The sequence below is a fragment of the Bombina bombina genome, chromosome 1 (assembly GCF_027579735.1).
Source record: "Bombina bombina isolate aBomBom1 chromosome 1, aBomBom1.pri, whole genome shotgun sequence".
Lineage (NCBI taxonomy): Eukaryota > Metazoa > Chordata > Amphibia > Anura > Bombinatoridae > Bombina > Bombina bombina.
This window is the reverse complement of record NC_069499.1, coordinates 1,433,001,384-1,433,015,071: the sequence shown is the minus strand read 5'-3', so window position 1 is coordinate 1,433,015,071 and position 13,688 is coordinate 1,433,001,384. Positions and strand designations below refer to the sequence as shown.

The window sequence follows — 13,688 nt, the reverse complement described above, 5'->3', positions numbered from 1 at the left end:
CTCTTACCAGAATAGACAACAAACAAGGATGATGTTTGTCTGAAATCATTAGTTGCCTTTAAATAGAATTTTAAGGCACGAACCACGTCAAGATTGTGTAAAAGTCGTTCCTTCCTAGAAACTGGATTAGGACACAGAGAAGGAACAATGATTTCCTGGTTAATATTCTTATTAGAAACCACTTTTGGAAGAAAACCAGGTTTGGTACGCAAAACAACCTTATCTGCATGGAACACCAGATAGGGTGAATTACACTGCAAAGCAGACAATTCAGAAACTCTTCGGGCAGAAGAAATTGCTACTAAAAACAAAACTTTCCAAGATAATAACTTGATATCTATGGAATGCAAAGGTTCAAACGGAACCCCTTGAAGAACTGAAAGAACTAAATTTAGACTCCATGGAGGAGCCACAGGCTTGTAAACAGGCTTGATTCTAACTAAGGCCTGTGCAAACACCTGGACGTCTGGTACAGCTGCCAGACGCTTGTGTAACAGAATAGACAGAGCAGATATCTGTCCCTTTAAGGAACTAGCTGACAGACCTTTCTCCAAACCTTCTTGGAGAAAAGACAATATCCTTGGAATCCTAACTTTACTCCACGAGTAACCCTTGGATTCACACCAACAAAGATATTTCCGCCATATCTTATGGTAAATTTTCCTGGTGACAGGCTTTCTGGCCTGTATCAGAGTATCTATAACTGATTCAGAGAACCCCCGCTTAGCTAGGATTAAGCGTTCAAACTCCAAGCAGTCAGTTGCAGAGAAAATAGATTTGGATGCTTGAAAGGACCTTGGATTAGAAGATCCTGTCTCGATGGCAGTTTACATGGTGGGACCGATGACATGCCCACTAGGTCTGCATACCAAGTCCTGCGTGGCCACGCAGGCGCTATCAGAATTACCGAAGCCTTCTCCTGTTTGATTCTGGCTATTAGCCGAGGGAGAAGAGGAAACGGTGGAAAGACATAAGCTAGACTGAATGACCAATGCGCTATTAATGCATCTATCAATGCCGCCTTGGGATCCCTGGATCTGGATCCGTAAAGGGGAAGTTTGGTGTTCTGACGGGACGCCATCAGATCCAACTCTGGAATGCCCCAAAGCTGAGCAAAAACCTCCTTCAGGGAGTTCCAGACCGCACCCCAGCCTACCAGACTGGCATCGGTCGTGACAATGATCCACTCCGGTCTGCGGAAACTCATTCCCTGAGACAGGTGATCTTGAGACAACCACCAGAGAAGAGAGTCTCTGGTTTTTTGGTCCATTTGAATTTGAGGAGATAAATCTGCATAATCTCCATTCCACTGCTTGAGCATGCACAGTTGCAGTGGTCTGAGATGGATTCGGGCGAAAGGGACTACGTCCATAGCCGCAACCATTAAACCAATTACTTCCATGCACTGTATTCAACAGTTTTGACTTTCTGACCTCTGTCAGAAAGATTCTCATTTCTGCCGAGTCTATTAATGTTCCCAGAAAGGGAACCCTTGTGAGCTGGGACAGAGAACTCTTTTCTACGTTCACCTTCCACCCGTGAGCCCTTAGAAAGGCCAGAACGATGTCCGTATGAGCCTTGGCTCTGTGAAAGGACGACGCCTGTACTAATATGTCGTCTAGGTAAGGTGCTACTGCAATGCCCCGCGGTCTTAGTACCGCCAGAAGGGACCCTAGCATCTTTGTGAAAATTCTGGGAGCGGTGGCCAACCCGAAAGGAAGGGCCACGAACTGGTAATGTTTGTCCAGAAAGGCGAACCTTAGGAACTGATGGTGATCTTTGTGAATAGGTATATGTAGGTACGCATCCTTTAGATCCATGGTAGTCATATATTGACCTTCCTGGATCATCGGCAAGATTGTCCGAATGGTTTCCATCTTGAAAGACGGAACTCTGAGGAATTTGTTTAGAATTTTTAGATCCAGGATTGGCCTGAAAGTTCCTTCCTTTTTGGGAACTACGAACAGGTTTGAGTAAAAGCCCAGTCCTTGTTCTGCAATTGGAACTGGGTGTATCACTCCCATTTTTAGTAGATCTTCTACACAGCGTAAGAATGCCTGTTTCTTTGTTTGGTCTGAAGACAAACGAGAAATGTGGAACCTTCCCCTTGGGGGAGAGTCCTTGAATTCTAGAAGATACCCCTGAGCAACTATTTCTAATGCCCAGGGATCCGGAACATCTCTTGCCCAAGCCTGAGCAAAGAGAGAATGTCTGCCCCCCAACAGATCCGATTCCGGATCGGGGGCTACCCCTTCATGGTGTCTTGGTAGCAGGAGCAGGCTTCTTGGCCTGTTTACCCTTATTCCAGCCCTGCAAGGGATTCCAGGTTGCCTTGGGCTGGGAAGCGTTATCTTGCTTTGCGGCAGCAGAGGTTGCAGCAGGTCCGCTCCTGAAGTTGCGAAAGGAGCGATAATTAGCCTTGTTTTTGGCCTTAAACGGCCTATCTTGTGGAAGGGCATGGCCCTTGCCTCCAGTGATATCTGAAATAATTTCTTTCAGCTCTGGGCCGAAAAGGGTTTTCCCCTTGAAGGGAATATTTAACAGTTTTGTTTTGGACGACACATCCGCCGACCACGATTTGAGCCAAAGCGCTCGTCGCACCATGATGGCAAAACCTGAGTTTTTCGCCGCTAGTTTAGCTAATTGGAAAGCGGCATCAGTGATAAAAGAATTAGCCAGCTTTAAAGCGTGAATTCTATCCATGACCTCATCGTATGAAGTCTCCCTCTGGAGCGACTCCTCCAGGGCCTCGAACCAAAAAGCCGCTGCAGTAGTTACCGGGATAATGCAGGCAATTGGTTGAAGGAGAAAACCTTGCTGAACAAAAATTTTCTTCAGCAATCCTTCCAATTTTTTATCCATAGGATCTTTGAAAGCACAATTGTCCTCTATTGGTATAGTTGTGCGCTTAGCAAGTGTTGAAACAGCCCCCTCTACCTTAGGGACCGTCTGCCACGCGTCCCGCCTAGGGTCGTTTATGGGGAACATTTTCTTAAAGATAGGTGGGGGGAACAAAGGGTACACACCTGGTCTCTCCCACTCCCTAGTCACAATATCCGCCACCCTCTTTGGGATCGGAAATGCCTCAGTGTATACAGGGACCTCTAAATATCTGTCCATTTTACACAATTTTTCAGGGACCACCATGGGGTCACAATCATCCAGCGTAGCTAAAACCTCCTTAAGCAGGACGCGGAGGTGTTCCAGCTTAAATTTAAACGCTAAGGAATCTGACTCTGCCTGCTGAGAAACTTTTCCTGTGTCAGAAATTTCTCCCTCAGACAGCCCTTCCCCTCACTGCAACCTCTGAGTTTTGTGAGGGTACTACAGATAAATTATCCAAAGCTTCAGATTGCTTATCCAAACTGGCAGTTTGGATAAAAATGCTGCAAGGGAATTATCCATTACTGCTGCTATTTGCTGTAAAGTAATAGGGGCCAATGCGCTAGAGGTACTAGGCATCGCTTGCGCGGGCGTAACTGGTGTAGACACATGGGGGGAGGAAGGACTATCCTCATTACCCTCCGTTAAGGAATCATCTTGGGCAGCATTTTTAATTGTCACTGGATGATCTTTAAAATGCTTAGATGTTTTTGCACACTTTAAACATAAATGCTATGGGGGTACTGCCATGGCTTTTGAACACAAAGAACAAGGTCTATCTGAAGGCTCAGACATGTTTGACAGACTCAGACAACACTAAAATATTGAAAAAAAATACCTTTTGAAAAAATGTTACTGTCTCTTTAAATAATAAAAAAGGCACACACTTTTTTACCAAATCAAAAAACATCCGCTCTTAATGAAATTTTCACCACATGATCCTAATGCCTTGAAATGATTGCACACAAGTTTTCATTTAACCCCTTAATGCCCAAACCAGAGCAAAATGAAGTAAATACCCGGTTTAACCCACTACAGTACTATGCCACAGTCTTTGCTGTGGCTTTACCTTCCTTTAGGGTTATTTGCAGGTGTAAATTAAGCCTCCCTGAAGTCCTCCTGTACTCTAAAGGCTATGCACATGAAGCTGCGTGGAGCTGTGTTGCAAATCAACTGCGCAATTGAGGTGCGAAAATGAGGCCCCCTTCTTCCTTCTCCAGAGTTATGGGGCCTTTCTGAGTCAGATTAGCCGTCTTATAAAATGCCAGGCGTAAAAAAATCCCCAAAAAGTGTTTTCAACGTTTAAAAAAGCTTAATAAATATAAGATTACCTTAATAAAGTAATCATTTTAGCCCATCACAGTGTCTACCAGTATTTAAGCCCTTAACTGAAGCCATCATTCTATACTGTGTCTCAGAAAATGGCTTACCTTCCCTCATGGGATTTCTGTCAGTCTTCTAGCACTACCAAGTCTTGTTAGAAAAAAATGACTGAGCATACCTTAAGCAGTATAAGCCTGCAAACTGTTCCCCCCAACTGAAGTTCTCCGGTACTCAACAGTCCTGTGTGGGAACAGCCATGGATTTTAGTTACAACATGCTAAAATCTTTTTCCTCTCAGCAGAAATCTTCATCATTTTCTGCCTCAGAGTAAATAGTACAAACCGGCACTATTTTAAAATAACAAACTCTTGATTGAAGAAATAAAACTACAAATCTAACACCACATACTCTTTACCACCCCCGTGGAGATGCTACTTGTTAGAGCGGCAAAGAGAATGACTGGGGGGGGCGGAGCCTGAGGGGAGCTATATGGACAGCTTGCCGTGTGCTCTCTTTGCCACTTCCTGTAGGGATTGAGAATATCCCACAAGTAAGGATGAATCCGTGGACTGAATACACCAAGTAAGAGAAAGTATGTACAATTTTGGTTAGTAGTATTTACAATTTTTCCTTTTAATTTACAATAATATTGCTTGCAATTGATTGGTTACAAACACTAATTGTTTGTTTAGGAAATCTCAGATATTTGAGAAAGTTACATTATTGTTTCAAAGCCTTCCCCGGTAAAAAGAATACTTGAATATTTTTTTTATTTTTACCTTGTTTGCTAGACAAGTTTTATTATGTCCAACTATGCAGCGGATGAAACTTTTTTACCTTTCAGCAATCCAAAACAAGGAAAAATGTATTTTATTAGAAAATTGACAAAGATAAAAATAATGCAAGACTATAAATCATAATAAACAAGATGGACCATCTTGGTAATATTTGTTTTTATCAACAATATGATTTTCTGATTCAAGGTGACACTGCAAATAACTTAAAGCTGCAACAGTAGATCTAAAAATACAATGCCTCCTACTGGATCATCTTAGGAGTCATTGACTGATACTGAAGCATGTCTTGGCAACAAAACAAAAAAAAGGAACTAGCGGATTCTGTATTATGAGTTGGATTGTAAAAGCAAAATCCAGAGTGAGATATATTAAATTGTGTCGCTTTAGTGTGTATGGTTCTAGGACTAGCAAACAGAATTCTAAAAACAAATCTCTAAATCGAGACTGTGATAAATACTCATATCTTGTATATTAGATATAATATGGTTTGAGAGAGGGGGGGGGAATCATAAATACAAAAGATGTACAGAAACAGGTCAACCTCCTACATGCCTGTACAAGGCATGTGTTCATCAAATGACAATAAATCTATGTAGGTAGAAATCAACCATACTGAAAAGACTGATTAAGCAAGGTTGTGTCTCCAGGTCATAAGACCCTCACTCTCCTATGTTCAATAGAGAGTTCTCACTGGATAACAACAAACCAGAATTGCAAGATCAGCTAGTGATTGGGAAAATCGAGGGTCCTAAATTTGTAAATCAAAGATAGCATTAAATAAAACAACATTATGTGATCCATATGTTCTTCTTTACAATTCTAAAGCAGCAAGAGATAACGGAAGATGATTGAGACAAGTTCATAAAATTAAAGTCGCTATCTCCATTTAAGGACATTTTTAAGCATTAATACATTTCCTTCTAAATCTGATTACTTCAACTTCCTGAGGTCCAGTGGAGAAAGTCTACTGGACATTCAAGTCACTGAGATGATGATCTGTGTCTTCAAGATGTATAATTTTAGAACAGTGTGGATTCATGTATAATTAGAAATAATGGCTTAAGGATTTAAACATGTTCCTTAGAAATTACTAGTTTAGGAAGCGATATTAGAAGCAGAAGAGCCACACTACTCCAAGGTCAATCTGCTTTATGGTGGTTGTTATTCTGTACTGAATGCCCATTTGAAAGAAATCCATTCTTGGTGTGTTCTTCTTCCTCTTCATCAGGGATATCGGTCTCGTCTCTGTCACTTCTTTCATCCTGCTCCAGCTGGTGGGAGACATTAAATCAGAACAGTAAGCCTATCATGTAATATAGTCTAACAGATACCACAATTGTCTAATCCTACTTTTTTTAATAAAGAAAGTTATGCTGTTTTACAGCAACATCTAAAACAATGCACTGGAATATCTAACCCTAATCTCAAGACATTTTACCTACCTTTCCAGTAAGAAACTTGTGGGCCATTCGAAGGATGAGGTATGCCCAGAAGATATGCAAACACTGGAGAACCCAAAGCATGACATTGAAGAAGTAATACCCAAAGAAGGGTGCATAACTTTCCATTGGGTAAACCCAGGTACAGTGTAGGATCCTAAAGAAAAATATATTTTAGACAGTTAATTTGTGGTCAGGCACACAGAAAGTGACTCATATGCTGTATCCTGGTTGCCGAATACATCTGTCAGCTCCTGGTGTAAAGTGTTTTTACATTACTTTGAAACCTAGGAGACACCCCCATAGACATATTTAATATAGTGATAGGAATAATTAAGAAAATACCAGAGCTAAAAATAAGGTTCTATGGACTGGGTCATTTAGAAATTTGTTTTCAACCATTAGCAATTTCTATATTTTAAACACCATTATAATCCATAGTTATTGGCCCACACTACTCTTCTCCTCTCCTTTCTTTTCAGGGTTTTCGTATTTAATGGGAGCGACCTCACCTTTACATCTACCCTTCCTCTCATGTGGTACACTCAAGTTGTTTATTATCAATCCCTTTAACCTTATTTATTTCATAAAAGGTGGTAAGAGTCCACAATCCATTATTCCTGGGAATAACTCTCCCTGCCACACGGAGGAGGCAAAGATAACCCCTCCCACTTCTATGGTAGTTAATCTTATCTTTGTCTCCACTGGTCCCTGTCTCAATGCACTAATTTAATGCAGCCTTGGCTTCTAAAAATCTGGAGAGATAGACACCTCGGCATCAGAAGCTGGGTATAATTTCCTCTCAACTCACGAGAGTGATAAGAAACAATTCTGAACCCGCACTATGTGAGTCACAGTTGGACTCTATGTGCTTAAAATTAAAAGCAAGACAATATGACAAACAAGATATTGCCAAGGCGAGACAGACATTAGATGATTCCAATCAAGAGACACTCATTAGGACTAGAGATGTAACTAATATTGATGACAAATCACTTAACGTCATCACTACATTCTCTCCCTTACATACCACCATACATGAATCTGTCCATAAGAGATGGGATCTCCTTGAAACAGACAAGGGTCTTGAGAGTTGGAAAACGAAACCACCGAGAGTGGTGTACAGACGGGCAAAAAGTATTAGAGACTTACTTATGAAAACAGACCCTAAAGGCAGCTATCAAACGGATACATGGTTAAAATCGAGAAAAAATGGATGCTATCGATGTGGTGAATATGTTAACTGCAATTCCATGCAGACGGGGGACTCTTTCCAACATCCACATAAAAATAAAAGATACTCTATTCGCCATCGTTTAAACTAGATTTTGGACCTTTTATTGGATAAATGACTTTCTCTGCCTTAGTTTATTATAATCCTCTATTAACTATCTTTGCATCTCCTATTAAGGATAAAGGGGGAGGCCCATAATTCTACAGTTCCAACTATGCACTTATTCCTTTACCTCTATGTCTATCTTGCTTTTTCTTTTTTCTTTCCTTTCTTCTTTTTTTCTTCTCTGGCTTATGTGCTGCTTTGAGTATATGATGCGCATTGCTAACTGAGATGATCCAACATCCCACATGCTGATTACATATACAGAAGAATATCGTAACAAGACATACTCTGATTCAGTGTATTCACACTCTCATAATGATATCTACATTGAACTAGTGGGGGAGTACCCGCAATGTGTGGGGCATATACTTTTGTTTGGAATATATATATGTGCAAGACACCCCATATCTCTTTGCCTTGCATGGCTTTTGTTTGTCACAACTACGGCTGACATGATGAGAGGAGTGAGCATGCACCATAACTTGGCTGGCCGAAAGAAGATTTTGTTCTCCGATTACGGCATTGTTATGCCAGAAGCATTCTGAACTTCTATCCACACAAGGTTTGCCATATGATTGGTCCTGACCTCGATAAAGGCGTGACAAGTGGGTGTACATGGTGACGATCCAACCTCCCACAGCCGTGGGATTTGCTAGCCGCATCATTGTAGGGCGGAGTATAAAGGAACATCTCGACGTATATGATAATAAGCCATGCGTTGTGTAAACACAGCTGTGATAGACACGGAACATGTTGACCTATCACGAGATTTGTGGGTGTGGCGGACTTCTCTTGTTACGGCGCGAAGAGGTCTGAAATCAGCTGCAAATAGCCTCAGTCACTATAAATTGGGAAAAGACAGCCAGAGACCTTATGCTTTCATCGGAAAATCACATAGCCGATGTGCCCTCTCAGGAACTACCTCTTTTTCTTTGGGACATTTGATAAAGATGCCAGTTAGGCATCGAAACGTCATGTTTACCCCTGGATTTTAACCCCTTGTAGAATTAAAAGTTATATTATAATTTTTTAAGACCAGTGAGTGCTGTCCTTTTTTTGAACAGTGGATATCTATTCTGACATTGCACCCTGGCAGCTACTTCGAACATTTATATGGTGTGCAGTTCTAAGTGGGACTATAAAATATACATATACATCCCATGACCCTGCAACATGCTCAGCTCTGGGTGCCACTGGCACTCACAGGAAGCTGTGCTGTCCCCAGAGCCACAGGCAGTTAACCCCAGACAGGTCTGGGTGCAAGAACCATAGGGAAAATTAAAAAACAAATACAACACACAGAGAAAACCCAGCACTCACTCACAAGCTCTCAGCTAAGATTTGAAAGCAAAAATGGAAAGGTTAGTTACCGCATCTGGCCAAATAGGACAAGCCCGTCAAGGTCATTTCCAATACCTGGGACCCTAAAACAGCCACACAATGCAAGCTTTCAAATCCAAACAAACTGGGAACAAGGGAAGGGTGCACAGGCATATGTAATCACCCTAGACATATACAAAACACGGAAGGGAACTGCACTCTCATACCGGACCGGGTACACATCCCATGACCCTGCAACATGCTCAGCCCTGGGTGCCACTGGCACTCACAGGAAGCTGTGCTGTCCCCAGAGCCACAAGCTTGCATTGTGTGGCTGTTTTAGGGTCCCAGATATTGGAAAGGACCTTGACGAGGTTATATATATATATATATATATATATATATATATATATATTTAGAAAAGGCACTCCATAAATTATAGCAACCTCCAGGGTGCACTTAGAAATAGTCCAACATCCATAGATAGAAAAAGGCACTCACTGAAAAAGTTAAAACTTAGCCTTTAATAAATAATTTTAAGATGCATGCCGTTTCGGAGGTATTGCACCTCCTTTATCAAATGTGTGATACAAACATTTTGAATAGTACAAAAAGCAGTATACAGAGTACATTACCCCTTCACCTTAAATAACCCCAAATGGCTCCTGACAACGCCGAGCCGCGTCCGCATGCTGCATATCCGGAAGTTGCGTCATCAACGTGTATCACGTGATGACGTCTGTTGCCATAGTGACATAGGTTGTTGTCTTACGATATCATAGGCAAACCGGAGAGGCTTATTCATCTGTCAAAAGGATAAAGATTACAGCAATCATCAGCCAATATCTACATTTACTCTGCCTAAGTCACATACTAATGCAGACAATAACGTTATAAGAGCCATATGTGAATAATAAAAACAATAGAAGCAGCTACTCACTAATGATCAATAGCGGCTTAAATAAAATCATAGTGTTATATATATATATATATATATATATATATATATATATATATATATAGAGGATATACGTTGTTACAAGCATTTAGAAAAACATTGGTATATATGTATTTATCATTAAATGGATATTGGGAATATATATACATACACACATTACACTCTGGATACCATAACACCTAGAGGGTTAAACACCATGCTGGATTTCTCACCATTTTACACTGGAAACTGAACCTTTTTCTCTTACCTGTGTTTTTCATAAACCCATTTTTTATCCTCACTTTTTATTGTCATATATATTTATCTATTTTTATATGACATTGATGTGCAAATATGACCGCTTCAAGTCCTCTGGTATCTTCTGCCATACTCCAGGAAACATGAATAACAAATATATTGGTTATATGCATTATTTAAGGTTTGGGTTATTTATATATATATATGGTACTTTAAAGAATTCCCAATATCCATTTAATGATAAATACATATATACCAATGTTTTCCCAATGTTTTTCTAAATGTTTGTAACAACGTATATCCTCTATATATAACACTATGTTTTTATTTAAGCTGCTATTGATCATTAGTGAGTAGCTGCTTCTATTGTTTTTATTATTCACATATGGCTCCTATAACATTACTGTCTGCATTAGTATGTGACTTAGGCAGAGTAAATGTAGATATTGGCTGATGATTACTGTAATCTTTATCCTTTTGACAGATGAATAAGCCTCTCCGGTTTGCCTATGATATCGTACGACAACAACCTATGTCACTATGGCAACAGACGTCATCACGTGATACACGTTGATGACACAACTTCCGGTTACGCAACTTCCGGATATGCAGCATGCGGGCCGCGGACGCGGCTCGGCGTTGTCAGGAGCCATTTGGGGTTATTTAAGGTGAAGGGGTAATGTACTCTGTATACTGCTTTTTGTACTATTCAAAATGTTTGTATCACGCATTTGATAAAGGAGGTGCAATACTTTTCTCAAATATTTTCTCAAATAATACTTTTCTCAAATATTATGACTTTCTAAAAAGCTTTGGGCATTTGAGTGTGCATGTGCACTCGTTTTGGTGCAATTGTTAGTACCATATAGGTATACAGAGGCAGCTCCCTATACGGGCTCCATAGTTACAACTGCAGTTCTATTGGAGGGGGTATTTGTTTCCTTACTTATATAGTTTGGTACACGTATCCTGTCCAGCTGTCCTCCTTGGCCCCTTTCTTTAAGGCCAGATCTTCTGTGTCAAGGTCCATTTTTACCATTGGATCTGAAAAGCTCTACGGTTAGTTCTTAGGCGTAGTGGTTTTTCAGATTCTGTGAATAAAACTCTGATTGAAGCTCAAAATCCAGTAATTAAGAAAAAAATTATGAAGTTTGTAAAACTTATTTCCTGGCATTCTTTCAGAATTTCTAGGATTCTGCAATTTTTGCAAGATGGTTTGAATAAGTATGTATCTGCTAGTTCTTTGAAAGTTTGAGCCATCTTTTTTTTTCTATCAGGATAAGGCAGTTTTGAGAACTAAATTTGATTTTTATTAACCTAAAGGTTGTGTCTTGATAATATATAAAAGTCCAGAAATTGTTGTCCCTTCTTTATGTCCTAATCCTTGGAATACTACAGAAAGGCTTCTTCACAATCTGGATGTGGTTAGAGCATTAAAGTATTATCTTCATGATACTAAGTGTTTCAGACTGTTCAGATGTTACTAAGGGTGGTCAGAAAGTTTTTGCTGTGTCCTTGTTGTCTTATTTGAAGCTTTTGATTCATGAGGCTTACTTGTAGATGGGTCAGACGCCAGCTAAACGGATTACTGCTCATTCTACCAGATCAGTGGCTACATCTTGGGTTTTCAAGGCAATTACTTGGTGATGTTTGCATACTTTTAATAAATGCTACAATTTTGATGTCTCTGCTTATTCCGAGACAACTTTTGATAGTAAAGTCCTTCAGGCTGTCGTTTATGCTTAATTTTCCAGTAGTTTTTTTTTAAGTAAATAAATAATAGAATTTTCTTTGAACGGTTTTGGATTTAGTTTCTGTATGGAAAAAATATCCCACCCTTTTTCTTTTTTTTGTTGCTATTACTCGTGGACTCTTCACAGCTTTGGTATTATCAGGCGTAATGGATCATGGACTCTTACCACTTTTACAAAAGAAAATGTATTTCTTTCATGGTGGTAAGAGTCCACAATACCCCCCCATGTTATATATTGGTGATGGTTTGTTCATCTTTTTTCCTGGCTCCCTTATTATTTTTGTTTGTTTCTTTTCCTACCTAGATGAACTATCATAGAAGTGGGAGGTGTAATATAAAGCTCTAGGGGTTTGGGAATATTTGCCTACACCTAGTCACAGTGAGAGTAATTCCCAAGAGTAATGGATTGTGGACTCAACTGTTTATTCACATTGGGATACCAAGACTAATTTTTTACTGTATGCCCTTTGTATTAGAAGTTATATTTTTCATATCCTGAAACTGCATCAATTAACCTCTGTAACAGGGACACTTTTTCAAAGCAACACTATATACATCACTGCTCAGAGTGAGTCTTTTTGGAAGAGTTATGAGCAAAGATTTAGGGCTCAATGATCTAAAGGTCCCTGGGCTGGCGAGATTATTAAAGAATGTTCGCCAGTACTTCTATTTCCCTGGTGGAATGATCTAAAGCCACTTTTTAACCTGAAAACCGTGCTTTGCTATGGATCATACACTGCATTTTCGTATGGGGAGGAGATGCGGATATTATAAAAGTGCACAATAAAAATATTTTAAAAGAAATCTTACAAAACTATTAATTTAACCATTACCACAAATATACGCAGTAAAAAAAGTATAGTTTAGGTGCATCAAAAATAGTAACAAAACCTAAAATCGTATTAAAAAAAAAAGTATATAAAATTACGTAATTTAAATCCACTTGATGTGCAGAAATCACTTAGAAATTCTTCAAAACAAGTACAAAATACAAAGCATTTTTTTCATAATCCCAGTCTAATTCTGTAAAGATTTTCGCACTACAGATCTTGGTTTTTTTCTCGCAAACTAAAAGGCGACGAGCTTTTCTCAAAACATTTAAATTAATTACTTATAACCCTAATAGAAAAACACATGCATATGGAAATCGAGGCAAATGTAAGATGCTATATGCAGAAAGCAGCGTAATGCGATTTATATTGGCTGCAGAATTTGCTGCTCACTTCAATCCACAGTGCGAAGTGTCCCTTTCCAGCTACATCCATTAGACCAGACATCCTTAAAAACTTGGCCCTCCAGAGGCTTTGGAACTACATTTCCCATGATGCACAGCCAGCATATCAGCTCGCTGAGCATCATGGGAAATGTAGTTCCAAAACCTCAGGAGGGCTAAGTTTGAGGATGTCTGCATTAGACCGCGTCTCATCACTTGCAGGGACTGCCTCTTTTTTATGATAATTCCAACAGGGCAGCCCTTGCGAGTAGGCGTGAGCTTGTGAGGTTTAGATCGGGCCCTTATAGTTTGGCTCAACCCTCCTTAGAACAATGGGACTGTGTGTTTTACCACTTATTTGCTTTTTAAAACCATGGTACCTTGTCAGCTGCTTTGTATCTCTTTATCCAATATCTTTTTGTACCT

General features: G+C 39.8%; 1 protein-coding gene across 1 annotated transcript in view; it reads right to left on the bottom strand.

Moving 5' to 3' along the window:
• Positions 1-5,060: 5,060 nt before the first annotated feature.
• The window catches only part of CERS2 (ceramide synthase 2), a 95,488-nt gene continuing 86,860 nt past the window's right edge, over positions 5,061-13,688 (bottom strand). Inside the window, exons 10-11 of the mRNA XM_053705491.1 lie at positions 6,446-6,599; positions 5,061-6,274 (exon numbers count right to left, since the gene is read on the bottom strand). Of these exons, the coding sequence (XP_053561466.1) occupies positions 6,143-6,274; positions 6,446-6,599 (286 nt within the window). The 3' untranslated portion in view covers positions 5,061-6,142. The remainder of the gene's footprint in view (positions 6,275-6,445; positions 6,600-13,688) is intronic.